Source organism: Ambystoma mexicanum, chromosome 6p (assembly GCF_040938575.1).
Source record: "Ambystoma mexicanum isolate Mex_15411 chromosome 6p, UKY_AmexF1_1, whole genome shotgun sequence".
In the NCBI taxonomy this organism is placed as follows: Eukaryota; Metazoa; Chordata; class Amphibia; order Caudata; family Ambystomatidae; genus Ambystoma; species Ambystoma mexicanum.
In genome coordinates this window covers 1,216,605,605-1,216,626,271 of record NC_090935.1, presented here as the reverse complement: position 1 = coordinate 1,216,626,271, position 20,667 = coordinate 1,216,605,605, and the positions used below count along the sequence as shown (strand labels likewise).

The 20,667-nt window shown below is 43.9% G+C and overlaps 1 protein-coding gene across 2 annotated transcripts in view; it reads right to left on the bottom strand.

The window, feature by feature from the left end:
- Positions 1-20,667, bottom strand: part of UBQLN1 (ubiquilin 1) — a 1,098,378-nt gene that overhangs the window by 131,654 nt on the left and 946,057 nt on the right. For both annotated transcript variants that reach the window (XM_069625875.1, XM_069625876.1), the window contains one exon: positions 11,637-11,752. In XM_069625875.1, the coding sequence (XP_069481976.1) occupies positions 11,637-11,752 (116 nt within the window). The remainder of the gene's footprint in view (positions 1-11,636; positions 11,753-20,667) is intronic.

Sequence of the window (20,667 nt, the reverse complement as noted above, 5' to 3'; positions counted from 1 at the left end):
GGAGTATTTGGGGGTCCATCTAGTTCGAGATTTGAAGATGATGTATTGGAATTTAATGCATCTAAGATGGAGATACTCTGGAAGGACGTATTAAAATGGGGCCGGTTAGTACTTAATGTTTGGGCGAAAATTAATGCAATACATATTTTACTTTTGCCCAAAGTTCTATATATCATTAAGTCTATTCCACTAAGAATATTATTAAACGCATTGACATTTTTCAATATTTTCTTTGGGGTGAGGGCAAGAGAACTAGGATCCCACAGTACATTCTAATAAGGGTAGTGCGTGAGGGGGGCTTTGGGTACCCTAATTTGGAGAATTATTGTAAGGGGTTTGTACTGAAGAAATCAGCAGATTATTTTGATGGGAGGGACGATGACATGCCATTATGGAAATGTATAGAGAAAGAGAAATGTTTACCATACACTTTGCAAGATGTGTATACCATGGGGAAGAGGACCAATATAGTTATCAAATTACCCACTATAAAATCGACTGGAGATGCTTTGAGATCTTTTATAATAATATAAATCTTTATTTGTATTTGGTTTTCAAACAAAACCTTTACAAAACACTATTTAAAATGAATAGAACAATTAAAAGGATAAAACAACAAATACAAATGTTTTTAAAAGAAAAAAGACATTTAACTTCATTATGAAACAAAATACAATTCCATTATGCAACCCTGCAATAAAATAAAATTTCCCTGAAGTATTTTACATTTTTCATGATAAACCACATTCAGTTTTCAAAAACCTTACAATTGCTAACTGCAGGGATATTTTCTTATCAAATAACATGTTTCCATACTTGATTTGGAATTACTTTTGTTACATCTGATACGAAGTTAGAAAAATAGAGTAGTCTTTTTTCTACTAACTTACGACATTCCAATAAGAGATGTCTTAAGGTTTCTTTTACATCATGAGAATTACAGAACCTGCAGAAAGTTGATACATCTAGCCCTTTAGTTCTTGCGGAAATGATTTCCCCCGTAAGTAAAACATTAAATCTGAATCTCATATAGATGTTCCGATAACCTCTATTAGGAAAGATGTATAGGTAAGGTTCCATGTTTCCTAGATATTTATAATATGAGATCATATGTGAATACAACCTATATGAGGAAAGTTCTCTAATAGTTTCCGCCCAATCTACATTTTGTAAGAGTTGTTTTACTTTTCTTGGATTTGTTACTAGCGTTGATATCGGGACTCCAACACTGCTTAATAAAGTTAGTGATAAATTCATAAGTTTTGTCAAAAAAACGGATTTTGGATTCCCTTGTTTCAACTTACCAGACAACTCATAATACAAATTATTTTGCGTTTGTATTAGTAGATGGCGAAACAGAGATAGACATTTCCATTCCACTATACTCTTAAATGACTGTAGTCCTAATTCATAACGAATTGCATGTATAGGGACACACTTGGGCAAGCAGATCCTTAGAGTAACCGTCTCAAGTCTGTGTAAATCAAGTCTGCCCATTGTGAATGGGATTTCACTGCCATACATAATCTCCGGGATTACTTTGCACTTGTAGAATCTAAGACATGGGTTAAGAGAGAAGTTTCCGAATTTTAAATCAACTACCCGCAGTTGAATCGCGCATGCTTTGGCCTTGGTTAAGAATTGTGTGAGAATAGATAGATTGTTACTATTTGCGTTAACCAAAAAAACCCAAATAAATCATTGAGCTTCTGATAGGTAACCTATGCAACCCCATACACCAGTTTTTCAAAAGTGGTCTCCTCTTTCCTGTCAAACACAGGATTAACGATTTTAATGGATTCACTACCAAAGTATTCACTTCCATATATTTTCCAAATGCTGTCAATAGGCGCTGAAGTCCTATTGGGCACCTATCGAATAAGAGGAAGTCGTCTACATATGAACACCAGCACATCTTCTTGCCTTCTAGTATTGGTTGAATGAAGGCAGCAGGGCATAATGCCTTTCCTATGTCAGAAGTATAGAGATTGTATAATGTTGGGGCAAAAATGCACCCTTGACGGAGGCCATTTGAGGTCTTAATAGGTGTTGAAAGAAGGCCTTTGTTATTTAACCTAATCTGAATAGTAGATCCTTCATGGAGGTGAATCAAGATGGCTAACAATTCACGAGGTAACTACATATCTAACAACTTCTTCCATATGATTGATCTATTAACCAGGTCAAACGCAAGAGATAGATCGGACTCGCCCCTTTTTGCCATCCCAGTTCTTGCAGGAGTGAGATTATCAACCCGCCCGCCAATGTTCCAATCCCCTTTCTAAAGCCAAATTGTGCAAAGGAATAGATCTTTTCGGTTGTGGCCCAAATTTCTATTCTTTGTAGAAGAAGGCTTGCATAGATTTTTGGAGTCTGAATCCAGGAGAGCTATTGGACGGTAATTGGATGGCATGGATCGATCTCCCTTTTTATAGACTGGTATTATATAGCTCATATTCCAAGATAATGGAATACGTCTAGTTCGGCTTATATCTTCAAAAAGTAGGAAAAGTGATTTGGACCAGATGTCTGGGTTTCCCTTAAGCAAAATGTTTGATAACCCGTTAGGTCCCGCAGCACGGGAGGAACTAGATCTTATTATCCTCTCTCTTATCATGTTAATCGAGAAGTTGCCAGGCCAAGGTGTGGTCTTAAAGTTGTCTCTCAAAGAGCCTACATCCTGTAAGTCACAATATAGGTTCTCAAAATGATTTTTCCATGTGAGCTCATTGATTGGATTCAGATTGGAAGTTCGAAAAGATCTTGAGGATTTGTTTATAAGATGCTTGGATGAGTTATTTTTCAATGCGGTCAACACTTCCTCGTTATCTTTTTGAAATAATTTATGTTTATGTGATTTGGACCAATTCTTATAGACTTGCTTGATGCCTTTAATCCCCCTTCGTTTGATATCATCATCTATGTTAAGACGATGTACTTGTCTTAGAGCACGGCGTAGCTCAATTTTTGCTAAATAGACAGTAGAGTCATATTAATGCAAGTGTTGTTTGGAGGGATGGTTTCCCATCTTTTTGATGGACTTCTCAATTACTGTTTTAACGTATGGGCCAAAATGTTCAGGTGTAAACCTCACCTTTTTTTCCGCATAAGTGGAATCTGTATGATCTTTACAGAAAAGGTTGTTACATTTTAAGACATTTCCCGGGTGCCAACAAATCCTATTACTCCCATTATTTATAAGCAAATCCTGAAGCCTCTTCAGGGGTTCAGGATTTCTTATGTTGATGCAAAGATTCAATTCCAGCATCTTATGATCACTTTTAGGGGAGGGAGTTAATCCAAAGCTTTCAATCAAGCAGAAAACCTCAGTGGAAACATATATATATATATATATATAGTCGATCGGGGAAGACTTGGCCCCTGATGTCCAGGTTATATATGGGACATCGGAGTTCAGGATTAAGTGAGCGGATTTTAGGCCCCAATTTTTAAATAGTGTAGACCAACCCATACGATCTACTTTTTTGTATGTCAAATTTTCCAAATAAAGATCCTGAGTTTCCCCTTGGTCCACCATTGTAAGGTGGAGTGAAGGGTTCAAGGAGGGGAAGATTTAATTTGTCTCCGATAATAAATTAGTGTTCAGGTCCCCCATTATTACAAATTGAATACCTGGATAAATGTAGAGGTATTTCTCCATTATTTCTTCCATTTTTGAAGTAATTTCAAAAATGTTTATTCCAGATGACCAATATATGTTCCAAATTAGTATATGATTAAAGTTTTCAAGCTTTAGGATAGCACCCAATCCTACCGGGGGAATGGTGAAAGTTTCAACAATATTAATGCCCAGGTCTAACTTTATTGCTAATAGGAGTCCCCCCTTAGGCCGGCCTAAGCTACCTTGGGCGGCAAGAAGGTGATGGCATTCAAAACCTCTATCTGAGTGGGCGAAGTCATCCAGGTTTCCCGTATGCAAATAATATTCTTTGTTCTCAAATAATTGCATAATTCCATACAGGACGACAGATGAGAACTCCCTCTTGAATTCCAGGAGAGAATAGGAACATGGGTGCTTACTGCTAATGTTACTGTTTCAGATTTTGCAATCGGGCAATAGAGTCTCTCAGGCTCGAGGCTAGCCATCTCCAGCTTGAGTCGTGCTCCTGGAGGATCTCTGACTTTTTTTTTTTGCTCTAGATCACCCCCGCCTCCAGGTCTTTGAACTTGGGTGAAATTAGGAAATTCCAATTGCATATTTCCATCTCCAAAATTTAGTATATCGAATCCCCTCATGTTAAATTCATCTAATTCCAAGAGAACGTTCCGATATACCAATTTAGAGTAGAATATAATTCTAACATGATCATAACAGTCAGGCTGTATAAAATCTATCCTTTTGATATCTGCGGAGGTCAGGTTTGCTAAATTCGGGATATCATTGAGCAGCTGCAGAGTTCTGTTTCTATTCATAGAAGGCTGAAAGCCACACTCACATGAGAGGAAAGATGAGAATACTGGGAAAATCTAAAAAGCATGGAGTTCTCCAAGGTATATGTTTAAATTCTGTATCCGTGTAGTGTTTGGGCACCCTTCCTTCCCCGGCCTCCCTTTGTGATTGGGGTGGTCTGACAGGGATATGGGGCGGCGGCTCTGATGATATAGGAAATGGTTCTATTGGCATGGGTGTAATTGATTCCGTAACCTTCGAGGAGGGGGACCCTTCCCTAATCACTTGCTGCTTTTTAGGCTGTGGGGATTTATTACTACTAGCCAAGGCAATTGGAGCCTGTGCTTCCTGCAATGTTTTATCCTTTAATGCATCAGCGATTGAAGTGCTTATAAGCAGTCTAACCTCCATTTCGGTTAAAGAATGCTCAGTAGATGAGTTATCAATTGGATCCTTCGGCACACATGGGATCACAGAATAATTCTCTTTGTTTTGATACATTACTCCAGTTTCTTTAGTCTTCTTTTGAATCTGAGGGGCCCTAGGGCCCAGAGTAGTTTTAGACCCCATTGTCAATGGCTTAGACAAATCAATGGAATGATTTATAGCCAAAGACTCATAAGGATATCTCGCCTTTAAAGCCGCTTCTACAGCAGCCGTAATAAGTGTTTTTATCTCGATTCCGCTCAAGGCAGGAGGCTCAAGAAAGCTAGTTCCAGGGGCGTTCTGCGAGGGCAAATCCTCTGCAGAGTTTTCTTGGGTAGAAGGCACCAGAGTTTCTGGATTGCTTGATTCTAAAGTTTGAGCCACCTGCGGAGTGATATTTGTCAAAAACTCATTTGCCAGCGGATTCAAGGAGGTGGTAATATGATCTAACTTTTGATTTTTCGGCTTTATGAAGAGATCATAAGTCTCTTTTTGAGGTTTTATGCCTTTAATTTTAATACTTTCATCCTCATTCACCTTACTAAGTCCCATGACTGATGTTGGAGTCAGACTCTTGTGGGACATTGCATCCGTCAGGGGGTTCTTCGCATGCCTATACTTTCCCACCTGACCATTGTAAGGGGGTTCTTCTTTATCAGACTCTTGGTCAGAAGTCCCAACCGGGTCTTCTACTAATATGTTTTTCCAGGAATTTTTCACGATTTGCTTCTTTTATTGAAGAAAGATGGCTGTCCCTTCTTCCAATTGTTTTTGTTGTTCTGGTAATTTTTATTTTTGTTTTTATTATCTTGTTTTATTTGCCCGCTCCCCTCTTCTATCTCTATAGGATTTTTATTCTTGGGTTTAGAAAGTACCTCAGAGACTTTCAGAGGTTCAGAATTCGGTTGCACGGCAGTCATATTTTTTGTGGCGAGATTGTCTGGCTCCATCCTAGTGGGAAGTACGCCTGTAGCCATCAGTTTCGTGATAATTTTTGTGGGCAGAAGTTCTAATGCTTCGGTAAATTTATTAGCTTGATCAATTTGCCTCCCCATTAAAATACGATTTTCCATAAATCCAGTAGAGTGGACTTTAAGTTCTTGCAATATATCCCTTAGGAGCGTGCCAGTCTCTGATGTATTACCCAAATTCAATTCGTTAAAGGGATTAGAGGATTCCAAAGGGTGCTGAGTAAGGTCTCTCAGATCTGCGTCGGCTGAGAAGAAATCAGGGGGGTATCCAAAAAAGAGGATTCCGGCACTGTTACAATCTCCTCCCTTGTCCCCCCCCCCATCTATCGGAAGAGGATCAATTATTTCATCTTCAAGGGCCTGCATAGGGCCTTCAGTGGAGTCAATAGACAGATGTACAATTGCTTCTGACTCCAGTAGCATTGAATCACTTGGCTCAGTAGGGGACGGCAGTAATGGCATATTCATAGCCATTCTTAGTGTATTTTTTACAGATGTAAATATTAAAGGAGCTGACAAGATATCATATAGTCTGGGTCCCTGTATGGTAGAGCTCCTAGTAGAAGGGCCAGCTGCAGCCCCTCTAGAGTAAACATATTCGACGCTATTTCGGCGTCTTGACATCCCAATAAATAGGCAGAACCAAGATATAACTGTTTTTTTTAGAATTTATATATCTGGTTGAGAGTGTTGTATTCAAGGTTTACCAGATTATATTCAAATTTCAGACCAATGCAAGTAGGGTGTCACTGCCCTTTTAGATGCTATTAGTACTACGAAGTGTATAAAGATCCAGACCTGTCCGAGAAACTTACAGTCTGAGAGTCTAAGCATGCAGCCTATTTACTGCGTTTTAAAACATACACAGTTGTTTGTCCTCTGCCTTCCCGTGCAGTCAGGCTACTACCCTTAGCAACCTCCACTGAACCAGTTGTCCCTCCACCCCACAAGCAGAGAGAATCCAAAACTTTGGTCTGCAAAAGAAAAACTCACCGGCACCAGCGCTCCCCGCAGCGCGCACCGCGAACAGCAAACAGTGCTTTCCGTGCTTGTTCGGTGCGCGTGCGCTGGAGCTGGTGTATTTATGCTCCACCCCGCGAGCATGCCAAAAAAAGGGGGCGGAGTATTCGTGCCAGGAGAGCCCCTAAAGGGGCAAAAATGGAGACGATGTCCGTTTAGTCACCATTCATACTCTACGGGCAGTGGGAAGTCTCTGCTGAGCACGTCCGCCAGAAGATTGAGTTCCCATGGAACGTGTTGGGACAACAGGAACATCCTGTGTTTGAGAGCCCGTTTCCAAATGTTCTGGGACTGCTTGGATAGCCCTGGAGAGTGTGAGCCCCCTTGTTTATTCAGGTAGTACATGGCCGTGGTGCCGTCTGAGGATCAGGACTGTCTTCCCCTGTAGCTGTGTCTGAAAGGCTTTCAGTGCTTTGAATACGGCTGACAGCTCCAACAGATTTGTGGTTGGATGCTACTTCTGGGGACCACACGCTGTGTGCCGTCTGCTCAAGCAGGTGAGCCCCCCCACCACGTGAGAGATGCATCCGTAGTGAGTGGCTTCTACTGCAGGGGTGGTGAAGGCCTTTCCCTTCAAGAGGTTTTCAACCACCACTGCAGAGAGAGAACTAGGGCTGGCGAGACAATCACCAGATCTTCCCATTGACACCACTGGCTGGTGAGCTACTCTTGCATGGGACATCTGCGCAGATGCGCGTGAGGAACTAAGTAAATGCAGGACACCATCATTCTTAGCAGTCACATGGCTTTGGTCGAATTGAGCCATGCCGCCAAACTGCTATGCCCGTCTTTCATTGTCTTCTTCCAGAAACCCAGACATATCTTGCACTCTACCTCTTTGTGGTCCGGGCACAGGCAGTACAGCCATTGTAGATGTTTGTCCTCCACAAATACTTTCCGTAGCCCGCATTTGGTACAGGGCCTGAAGAGGGTCCTTCCCTCCTGATCCTCAGACATAGCCAGAGGTAGCGAAGTAGGCCCAAGGTGGCCTTCTAGAAACTTCGACAAATCTGCGCCCTTGAGGGGCGCGAAACTTCAACAATGGATTCCCCCTTTGCCGGCCGATGAGGAAGAGCACAAGGGCTCTGGTTGAAACAAAAATTGAACTTTTCCACGCAAAAAGTTGGAATAAACGTTCAAATAGCTCGGAGAGCAACTCGAGGACTCCCAACACTGAAGCGCGGAGTAAAAATCTTAACATGGCTGCCAGAGGCGAGGCTCAGGGAGAGAACTGTCATTGGATGGGGGCAGTATGACCCAGAGGACAGTGATTGGTTGAGAAGAGAAATAGTTTTGAAGTGAAAGTGAAACAGATTTTTCTTTTACAGGGGATTCCCAGCAGGACGAGGAATATTCATGAGCATTTGAATCCATGCCAGACCCCATGCTGGAGAATATAGGGTTATGCATTGCCTTTTTCATTCCTTTGTCATGGGTTTCCCATATTTCAGTTTCTCCTAACTGTCTCTTGGAGGTTTGGCTCCATACAACCGCCTGAAGAAACACAGAAGTTAAACAGGAAAACTCTCTAAAAAGGCATCTGAGCCCTGTATAAAGACACTGCGTCTCCTAATTGAACACACCAACATTTAAATAAAGGAGGGGGGACTGGAGGAAATCTAACAAACAAAAAGGTTCTAACCAAACAGGCACCAATAGTTTATACATTGTCACAGATGGCCTTAAGTAAGAATATCCAGACTCCAGAAGATGGTTCAAGGGTTATTAGGCAGTGCTCAATGAGGTTGAAATTGAATAACCTGTGAATAAGATATGACACTAATGACCGTCCCTCTTGTCTCCCCACCTTCCAAGCCCAGGGTTCCCTGTTCCATGGGTTGGTAACCCCTACTATTTACGGATTTTGGCAATTACCTAAAGGCTTCAGCGTTCCTTTTTTCACACCCTCTGGGGACTTTCTAGGGGGAAAACCTATTCTAAGCATCCGCAGTATGTTATGTTCTTCAATAAGGCCTGATTCCTTTTCACCCACTCAGTTACTGGCACTCCATTCTTCTATGCTCTTGTGTGCCTTTTGCTGATGTTCCTCTCCTGATCCCTCACCACGCTCAACTACTCCCCTTCCTCCTCAAGCAATCCCTCTATAATCCCTCCTCCTGTCCATTTGATGGTTTTGCAATCTCTCACTACTCTCGCTCTCATTCTCGTTTCCACCCCGCTCTTCTACTCTTCGCTCTGGCAAGCCAGAAGGACTGACCGGAGTACATACTTTTCAGAAAACGCCTCACTAACACTATTGCTAAAGGGAGTTCCCTTCCTATCAAACTAAGGCCGGGAGGATAGCACAGGGGCAATGCGGTGGTCTTGAGAGCAAGACAATGCATAAAAACACAGGTTCGAATCTCAGGCTCGCACTTAAGAAACTGGTCCCCGGTATTAACCGTGTTATAATACATTATAATTGTAATAAACTAAGGTGATCGTCAATAGTGAAAAGAAAAATAGTCCTCCGTCCAAACCTATCCACTAAACAGGCCTTACCACTTAGACAAAAATAAAACATTTAGATGGAGTGCCCTGCACTTAGTGTTGGATAATAGAATATTTCCCAGGGGTTCTAGGAATCTCTCCCAGTTTCAGGATACCTCAATTTAAGAGTTCTCCGTATTTCACAGCTACTGGCAGTTTATCAAACTTAATCAAGTTACCCAAGTTCAACAACATAAAGTTCCAGAACAACCAAACTATGCAAACGTCTTTAGATGGAGAGCTATTTCCCTGATCCCTTTTCACCACATGGGTTTTGAGCTCTCCCCCACTAGATTCCGATTTTGGGGGCCTCCGGTCTGTTCTTTTCTTCCTTTATTGGACCTCTCTAGTTCCCTTGGGTTTCTTTGTCCCAATACTTCACTTAGCGCTCTGCTCCTCCTCGACCTGGGCAACCCACGTACCAAACGCTTTGCAGGGTCCACTCCAGCGAGGGGGGCGTCTCTTCGGTAGTGCTCCTCCCAGCCAGCCAGTCTTCCATACTGGATACGAGCAATTTTCAGACTCCACTCATTGTGGTGTTCTCTCGCCCTTCTGCTCTCTCATTGGGAGTGGAGGATTCACTCCTCTCTCAGTTCCTGGTTTCAGCACTCGTTTGTGTTGTCGCGCCTGCAGGAAAGCTTTGCATTGGTTGGCCTTGGCTTCTCAGCCCCTGTATGCCTACGTATCAGGACGGTGGCTTTGCTCTTCAACGTTCGTCTATCCACACCACAGACAGCTGTGCTGTGCAGCTTGGCTCCGTCCCTTGCTGGTGTGCTCATGTCGGAGCCTCGCCTCTGCGTGTGGTTTCTCCTACTCCACTCAAGGGCTGTTGGCCCTTTATTCTAGCTCCTATAATGAGAGAGGGTGAATCGTTCACCACAGTTTGTTGAACGGTGTAAAGTTCATCATTACCTCGAGCCAAGCACACAGAGGAATTGTCAATATTGCGGACTCCCATGTAGGCAGATAATAACTTGGGGAATGGGGAGTCTTTGTCCCCTGGAAGAGAGTCACTCCTAGTGAGGTCACGCTTTCCCAAACCCCTATGCAGAGGTTTTGCTTAGCAGGCTCACCTCTCCAGCCTCAAACGGGGTGGCTTCCTCTAGGGAAGAAGGGACGAAATCTCCAGATTTGTCACAATACTCTACTCTCAGCTCCTCCCTGCTCTACTCTCAGTTCTTCCCCGCTCAACTCTCCACCTGGTCTCACCCAAACAACCCATGGTCTGCTTCCCTCATTCCCTTTTTGTAGGGCTCATCTTTTTTCAGTTGCCCCCATCATTCTCTATTGTGTTGATTGCTCACCTGACACTAAGGACCAATTACTAGCGGTCTGTTTTCCAGCAGCTGAGTTACACGGACAAGGGTTTTAAGAATTCCCTAAAGCCCAGCCCTCTTTTAGGTGTGGTGCTATTAACAGTCTCTAATGGCTCTGGTTCCAGTGATTCTACTGTTGTGTGTTCTTCATTTCGCTGCAGTGAGATAGCTGCCTCTTGGGCATGCAGTAAGCAGTTCTCCTCTGGCTTCCTACAAGTTGTGTGGGTGTTTCAGTTCTTTCCAGTGGGACCTTTGTTACTTTTTCAGTAGGGGTTCCTGGGATCTGTGGTCCTGACAAGAAAAAGAACACTGGACAGAATAAGGGTATGGCAGGCATTGGGTGATTGAGTCTGGTACCTTTCACCAGTAACAAGGAGCATAAGGGGGGGTAGAGACTAGGGCCCTCCCAACTCCCTCACCCCACCTCTGGGTCAGGGCTGCCTCTGGCACACACCCAGGTAGTCCTCCGGTACTAGGTTGAGAAAGTTCCCAAACGCTCCTTGACAGGGTCCAGTACCTGACCCGGTCACAACCAATAGAGAAACCGAAGAGATATCTGAACCCATTTACTTACTAAGCTACAATTTGCATTAGGAACACTTAAAACAAGGGCAAACATATGGACACAATTAAATACGCAGCTCAAACATAAAATATACGGTTACATCTTTATAAATTGGAGGATTGTGTGAAACATTTATCAGCTGTAGTCGCTGGAAGACAGGCATATATCTACATAAAAAATGAATTATTTGCTAAAGGTAATTTGCATTTCATGTAAAGAGCAAAGGCCTGGGACTTTTTAGGAATCTGTTGAAAATCCTTTTGCATTAGAAAAGACAAACAGACGATTCGAAACACACATTCAACAACAATTCTATTTAATTGTATTAACAATCGCAGAGCCAATCACTAAATGGCAGGATAACGGCCAATATAGGAATCTATACTAGAGTCACACTATATTGCGATTGTTTCACTCAATCACTCAATCAGTCTTACCCTGGTATAAGTGTTGGTGCCTCTGTTGCTAATGTCTGCAAACCTTGCTGAATCTGTAACAAAGCTTGCATTGCCCTTGGATTCGACATAGCAGATAGCGTCTCTGGACTCTGCATCTATGAAAAATAAAATACACATAATGAATGTCAATAAGACGGGATTTCTCTATTTTGGGGGCAAATATGAAGCAGGCAAATGCGTTGCCTCACTTTTTCCAGCTTAAAGTGTTAACTGAACAAAGAGCAATAACGCAAACATTCACTGGCGATAGTTTAATATTGAGTGAAAGACTACATTTCACATACAAATCAAAACCAATACACTGAAAGAACAAGTTACATACCTTCAATACTGATATTGAGCATAGTTATGCCCTTCCTCCCACAGATTGCATACATGTTGAAATATTTTCAAAGGCACAGATTTGTTTTGCAATATTTATCAACAACCCCAGAGGGCACAATGCAGTACTGCACCTACTCCGCTCAACGTCATTGGCACCAGAAAGGACAAATTAAATGATATTTTATTTATATCAAGGTATATAAATGTGGCCGCATGGGCAGGGCTTTATGTGGGCCGGGGCTCACCAATACTTCCATCGAGCCTGGGCCGTGACGCTGCTCCTTCCGCTCAGCAATGACATCCACTTTTTATTTTTGTATTTCTTGCTCCACTGCAAGGAATCGAAACCAAGCCGTGCTCGTTACAAGCCAGAGTAAAATCCACTATTCTATTTGGTAGGTGACCTCTTTTGTTTCCTTCAATAGACTGCTCGACAAAAAGCCACGTCGTGGCAAGCAGTTTATTAAATGAAAAAGAAATCCACCACCTACTGATTAACACAGTGGAATATGACACTGGTTGGTCACCAGCAGGGCTCGGGTTTGGACCCCCAGCATGGAAAAAGAAAAACAAAGTATTTTCTTGCTTTTGTGAGTGGTGGGTGAATACATTTAATATGCATTTAAATTACCACCATTAGTGTTTCATTGTCCTCACCCAGCATGCAGTTTTATGCAGTCTCCACTATGAAGGCTGCATAAAACTGCATGCTGTGGGGGACAATGACACTAATGGTGGTCATTTAAATGCATATTCTTTCAGCTCCTTCCACTACTTGCACAGCACACTTCAGACCTCACACCCACATATCTGCGCCCCCGCCCCCGATTTCTCAACCCACCTAAAGCACTGTGCATAACCCACATTATTGGTGTTCTGCTAACTTTCTGCGAACTTAGAGGGTGCAGAACAGAAGAAGTGGCTAGCAAACCGTCAATTTAGGATGGGAGATTTAATGAGGAATCTTTGGGAAGGATAATCCATAAGAATTAACTATTACTAAATGCAAGTAACTTTCTTCGCAGTAATAGCTTCTTCCTCATTTCATGAAACACTACCAAAGCAATATGCAGAAAACAAGTTGGGTAGAGCAAGGAACGAACACATACCTGTGCAACCATCGAATCCAGAAGTAGTGCTTTGCAAATGTTTACAGTAAGACCCATGTTACAATCTTACAAATGACATTGCTACTCATAACAATGAATAGCCGAAATGGTCAAACCCTGAGCAAAATGAGCTTTTTGCCCAATAGGCACTTCCTAATTCCTCACATGCCAAATTGTAGCATTCATTAATGCAAAGCACAAACCAGCGAGAAAAGGTTTTGTTTCATCACCTCTTCTCCCTTGCCTGGACCAGCAAAGCAGTCCCTCTGCCATTCAGAGGAGTCCTTCTGTCAACATGGAAACTCAAAACCTGTACTAACGAAGACAAACATCCTGATTTGTACATATCCGAGTTTATTAGCAGGTTGACAGCCTCTGACAAATATAGCAGAGTTTACACCACTGATACAGCTGCAACACTATGTCACAGGTATTCCTATGGAATGCTCATCCATGATAGTTTCTTCATAGGAATACACCATCTCCCACCTAAGGCGTGAACATGGACCACTAAGAATAGCAGATTAAAAAGATAACTTCAATACATTAAGTAACTATCAGATGTTGAATGGATTTCACTTCAGGATGTTAACGAAAGCGACTTTAGGACATCACAGAATGCTTAATTTCTTCTTTAGCTACTAGCCTTTGCTTTCTTCTATACAACTACACTATTAACTTCCAAATCCCACACTACTGCACCAGTGTTTTTTTTTTTAAGAACAACGTGTTACTTTTACCACATCACCAGAGTTCCACCTTTTCCCAAGTGTGCTTGGTCATGCTTTAGCCCAAATCTTGGATAAAAGGAGGGCTCCTGGAGCTATTCATCCGATTGTCACTGGAGCCAAGTCCCTAACAAAGAAGAACAGCCCGAAGACTACTACTGCAGCTGACAAGCATCAACTCCAATGCTTCCCTTCTCAAGGATCTATGCCTTCCGAGCCTTTGGAAGTGTCCCGGGACCAACCGGTGGACTATGAAAAAGAGAAAGTTCCCTGTTAGGGAAGTCGCGTCCCCTGCACACTATCTTATAACCTAAATAAGGCAAGCAGTCAATAATAAGTGGCAGGTGGTTGTGGGATGTATTGACCCACTTTTGTACTGCTATGCTGCATCACTCTGTTATCATGGTGCCAGAAATAGCAATATGGCCGCAACACCCTTGTGCGCGCCTAAACCCCTGAAAATCGCACTTTTCAACGCACAAAAAGATGGCTGCCCAATCTGCCATGCATGTTGTCAGTGGTGGAACAGAGCTCTCACTACTGGAATGTGTCAGTGGGCCCCACCACAATTGAAAGTGGAGTGCAGAAGGAAAAAGCCGTGCTTTGCTAAATGAAACTCCCAAGATTGCTTGAAATCACTTTCTTAGTTGTTGAAACCTCAGAATGCCGATACAGAACACCTTCAAATATTCAAAATTCTTGCTGGGTGCTACAAATCACTTAGTTTAAGAAAGCATCACGAACTTACCATGTCCTGAAAGAGCATAAAGAGATTTTCGCAGCAAAAGTGGCCTGTGTGGATTTGTCAAAAATCTCTGTGCAGCAGAGGGCTGCTGCAATGACAGCTGTCAGGGGCCTGCCTGATTTAACTTTCACATGTATAAACTGAAAATCAAATGTTTGCAATATAAGAGGCCTGTTACTGATAGTAACCCATATTGTAATTGTTTTGATCCCATGGTTTAAAATCTGGAAACAGAATTCTAGCTGCTATTTGATATAACATGTTTGTTTTGTGCTAAGGAAAAGGCCACAGAATTTAACAATTAATTTAAACCTGGCTGAAAGCTGTAGAACTTGAATAACAGGTTTTTCTCACAGAAGGAAGGTCTTTCCCCCCAGCAGGAAATCACAGAGAAGTGTTAATTACAGGGTAGGAAAGAACCTGGTCTACAGAGGCAAAAGGAACAATGACAAGCTGCAGAGCAGGAAATTCGCAGTGTGAAGACAGTCGTAAATGGCCTCTTCAAGGAACAAACATGGGGGATGGCTCCTGGGCTTCCAGGGAAAGACCAAGGGGTGGAGCCAAACAACCATTTGTTGCTTAACATGGACAAAGAACATATTTTAAAAAGACTGTTAACTTACTATTTAAAATTGTGAAAAATATAAAAATACCAGAGTTGTTCATGTCATTTCTGGCTGCATGAGTGAAGAGGTGACAGAACTGGGTGACATGTTCTGGACAGCAATGGCAAGAAATGTGATTTTACGCAAAATGTATTTCCACCAGAATTGTGAAACTTTATACACTTATTCCCATGTTAAACACGCACACTTGTAGAAAATTGCTTAAAAAATAATTGGACATTGGGTTCCTAGTGAAAAGGGAAAAATTCTGTTACTGCTTGCCTGCTGAAAATAAATAACCTCAGAACCAAGAAGGGCAGATCCGATCCAGTCCTGTGCCGTGCGGTGACCAGAGCGCCTTGGTGACAATGCCCAGTCTGATGTGCCAAGCCGTCTTTCCTAAACCAGATCCAATCCCTGACCAGAACTGACGGTCCCATTTAAAAATGTATCCAGTGAGTATAAATAGGAAGAATTGTGTCACTAGTATAGGTACTTTGCGTAGTCTTAGCCCTATCTTAGACCCATCCTATCTTGTAATCAGAACCTGTATTGTTAGGAGTTTCTTTGCATTGTCGGAACCCTCTTTCCAAACCATCCTATCTTTCCTCTAGAACTAGTATTGTCAAAACTATCTTTGCACTGATCCTTTTCTCATCTGAAGAAGGAGAGTTCCTTAGCAGGCAGTCACCCTGATCAAGTGACTGTGTTCCTGTGTGGTATTCATTTTGTTCATAGTCATCCTCTAGTGTAAGCAACCCATTGTCATTTTTAAAAGTGCATTCCTGTTTTGCATTCTTGCGCCCATCTTGAAAAAAACGACCTCTACTAAAACGCCTGTAACTCCCTCAGTTTTTTGTGATAGAAACAAAATCTTCTGCTTGTAGCTAACATCCATACCTATCCATCACACCTAAAACCGCACTCCAAATCAATGCAATTCTCCCGTTATCGCAAATATCGTGCAGTGAAAAGTTTGTCGCAAATTTTCATTTTGGGAAATTGCTGCATGTGTAAAACAGCTTTTAATTGCTTCCGAATTGAATTTAAAGATTTCAAATGTTTTCTTTGGATTAACTCATTGCTTGTGTTTGTATGCAACTATTCAAAGCGGCTCCCATAAGAATTTCTAACAATTTCAGTAATTTTGACCATATTTGTTGTTTTTGCCCAGTCCATTCTAAAGCTAACTTTAAAAACCATTGACAGCTTGACAGTCAATTCCGTTTTCTCTTGTGTTTAAAAGGGGGAAGTGGGATTGATATTCTGTTTGAATTCTGCCATTCCTGAAAACCTGTTCTCTCCTCCTATCTCTTTACATTACCTATTGGGGGTTGAGGGGTGTGCAGGGGGAACCTTAACCACAGTGCTATCTGATCTGAACCCACACAAAAGTATTATTTTCTGTGCTGAATTGTTTTACTTACTCCTTGTGTATCAAATATATTATTCAGTGTTACATCACCCCATAAAATGTATCGTGATTAATTTTTAAATACATATTTATTTACCTTTGCAAACCAGCCTGATTCCTGGTTCAGTGTGACCGGGGGGGGGGTTCCAGGAGAAGGGTGTGATGAGTGGTATATCGTTCAGAATAAAGAACTTTTAGACAAAAATAAATAAGGATTTCAGTTGTGCACTACATGCTAGGCGTTGACTTGGGTGCGTGCCAGATTGAAATCACTTACATGGTACATAATAAGCAACCAACCTTGCTACTTGCAGATTTGATGAAGTCGGTAATTCAATAATGCGAGATTCAAAAATGTCTCGCTTAAACAATATTTCAATAACCATTCAGTAGTTAATTAAAACATGTATTTAATGCACATATTGCCTCTTCATCAGGGGATTCTAATCACAAGATTTCTACAAAGAAATATAAAGAGATAACATAAGTGTCAGAAATTAGTTAATAAAATAGGTTTATTACATGTTCAAAATGATTATATATCTCAATTCAGGAATAAACAATAACACCTTAATTGTTATTATACCAATAAACATGCGTGTCCTCTCTAACAGTGATGGCCCCTCATGGCTATAAAGTAAATACCCTTATTCTCAGCATATGATGCTATTGGTGGGTTTCACGTCCTAAACCTATTGTGTGTCTGAGTTGTAGAGGTGGACGTAAAAAGAGTTCAAATGCCTTAACTGACAGTTTAGTAGGCTGGTGTCTGCACATGTATTGTAAAGCTAGGGAAAAGTTCAAACCTTATATGTACACAATATTCCATGGGATCAAGTGTATTATTCTCTTGGGGAGTTCACAATCCATTACATTTTTCACGCACATAGAGTTGGAGCTCTGTATAGGAACGGATAAAAACTAAATCATTTTTGTCCTTTAAGAGCCAAAATGGTAAAAGCTACCACTACACTTAACCGGCTTACAGTGAATCTTACCAAAATAATTCCTTTTAAGTATTGTACTTTTGAATCTCCTCAGGTAAGTACGGCAACGAAAAGGCAACATGCCTCTCTTGCAGCTGAGTAAAAGATGTTCACTGTCAACAAGATAAGACTTTGAATATTAGCATGTGCCACGCTCGTATGGAATTCTGAACCCTAGCTCGGGTCGCATCTAGATAGAAATGTGATTGTTAGCATGTGCCACACTCGTATGGAATTCTGAACCCTAGCTTGCATCGCATCTAGATAAAATTGTGATTGTTAGCATGTGCCACACTCGTATGGAATTCTGAACCCTAGCTTGCGTCGCATCTAGATAGAAATGTGACTTTTAGCATGTGCCACACTCCGGATTCTTAACTTTAGCTCGCTCCGCATCTAGATAGAATTCTATTCTTAACATGCACCACACTTAGAATTCTGAACCCTAGCTTGCGTCGCATCTAGATAGAAATGTGAATGTCAGCATGTGCCGCACCTAGATGGAATCCCATAATTGCAGGGACAGCAATGCCAACTAACCAACCAACAATATCATCCCTCTGCATACACCTCTCAAACTCTAACCAAAGACTACCACAAGCCTTAACCCTTTAAGTGCCAAGGGCGAGGTATCTCGTCCTTGACAGTGCACACGCAGTGCCAAGGACGAGTTAGCTCGTCCTTTTCAGCACCTTGTTTTGAGCGATCCCTGCAAAGCAGGGATCGCTCAAAACTGTAATCCAACCCCCGGGCTACTCACTGCCAGGGGGCTGGATTACCTTCAGTTTCACGTCGGCGTGCATAACACACGTCGGTGTGAAACTGAAAGTAAATCCACCGCAGCAGCCATTTTCGGCTGCTGCGGTGGATAAAGAAGGCGAGTTCCCTTCTTTGTCAGCCTCGATCTCCGGCTGTATTTCAAGCCAGAGATCGAGGCGGGTATCGTTGGAAAGGGGAGATTCTCCCCTTTCCAACGATACCAATTGTGTGGCATTGCTGCCCGCGGATCGGGCGCAGGGCGCCTCGATCCGCGGGAAGCAACGTCACGGATCAAATGGAGATCCGTTTGTGACGCGGGGGGAGGGGGGGCTGCTCACTAGGTAAGCGGCCCCCCTCCCCGTGGCCCCAAGGCATGGGGCCACAGCGGCAGAGACCCCTGGGGGCAGATGATCACTGCCCCCAGGGGTGAAATAAAAAAAATTCGAGGGATGGAGGGAGGTGGGAGGGGGTTTGGGGCCCTGGGGCCCACTGGACCACCAGGGATGGATCAAAAGTGGTGTCCCTGGAAAGGGGACTTTCTCCCCTTTCCAAGGACACCACATATGAGGCATTGCTGCCCGCAGATCGGGCGCAGGGCGCGCGATCCGCAGGCAGCAATGCCAGTGGATCAACGCAGATCCATTTGTGACGCAGGGGGAGGGGGGCTGCTTACGAGGTAAGCGGCCTCCCTCCCCCAGTGGCCCCAAGGCATGGGGCCACAGCGCCAGACACCCCTGGGGGCAGATAATCACTGCCCCCAGGGGTGAAAATAAAAAAAAATAAAAAATAAAAAAAAAATCAAGGGGAGGTGGGAGGGGGTTTGGGGCCCTGGGGCCCACTGGACCACCAGGGATTGATCAAAAAGTGGTGTGCCTGGAAAGGGGACTTTCTCCCCTTTCCAAGGACACCACATATGAGGCATTGCTGGTCACGGATCGGGCGCAGGGCGCGCAATCCTAGGAAGGGGCATCTGACCCCAGGGAGGGATCCAAGAGGTGGGGCCCCCTATCTGCCACCAGGAAGGGGGGCCCCCCAGGGAGGGTTGCATGAGGTGGGGCCCTCCATTTGGGGTGGGGGGGCTGAGGGCCACCCTCCGTTGCAGTACATCATTCGCTGCCAATTTAGGGTGCCCCTCAGCCCCCCCTAAAAAGCAGCCTATGAATTTGTATTATTTTTTTTGTTTACCCAACTTCGCTTGGTGCAGATGGCCACATTAGTGTGGCAATCTGCCCCCAGGGTGCCCAAACCCTACTGCCCCATCTATTGGAGGTCCTGCCCCACCTTTTGTGGTGGCCCTCCCCCCCCCACCCCAAATGGAGGTGGGGTGTACTTCACGCAGCCATTTGTAGGAGGCCCGGGGAGGCCTGCATGAGGTGTCCCTGCCACCCATTTGGGGTGGGGGGGAGAGGGCCACCACAAAAGGTGTGGCAGGACCTCCAATAGATGGGGCAGTAGGGTTTGGGCACCCTGGGGGCAGATTGCCACACTAATGTGGCCATCTGCACCAAGCGAAGTTGGGTAAACAAAAAAAATAATACAAATTCATAGGCTGCTTTTCAGGGGGGGCTGAGGGGCACCCTAAATTAGCAGCGAATGATGTACTGCAACGGGGGGTGGCCCTCAGCCCCCCACCACCCCAAATGGAGGGCCCCACCTCATGCAACCCTTCCTGGCAGCAGATAGGGGGGCCCCACCTCTTGGATCCCTCCCTGGGGTCAGATTCCCCTTCCTAGGAGCAGATATCAGCCCCGAGGGAGGGTTGCATGAGGTGGGGCCCTCCATTTGGGGTGGGGGGCGGCTGAGGGCCACCCCCCGTTGCAGTACATCATTCGCTGCCAATTTAGGGTGCCCCTCAGCCCCCCCTAAAAAGCAGCCTATGAATTTGTATTTTTTTTTGTTTACCCAACTTCGCTTGGTGCAGATGGCCACATTAGTGTGGCAATCTGCCCCCAGGGTGCCCAAACTCTACTGCCCCATCTATTGGGGGTCCTGCCCCACCTTTTGTGGTGGCCCTCTCCCCCCCACCCCAAATGGAGGTGGGGTGTACCTCACGCAGCTGTTTGTAGGAGGCCCGGGGAGGCCTGCATGAGGTGCCCCCGCCAGCCATTTGGGGTGAGGGGGGAGAGGGCCCCCAAACATGGTGGGACAGGCCCCCCCAGTGGGTGGGGCAGTAAGGTTTGGGCACCCCGGCACCAGATTGGCACACCAATGTGACCCTCTGCACCAAGGGGAGTTGGGTTACCAAAGGAAAAAAATGAAAATGGTGGAACGCTTTTTAGGGGGGGGGGGGGCGGTGGGGCACCCCAAAGGGTCAGGGAATTTTCTAATGGGATTGGGCGT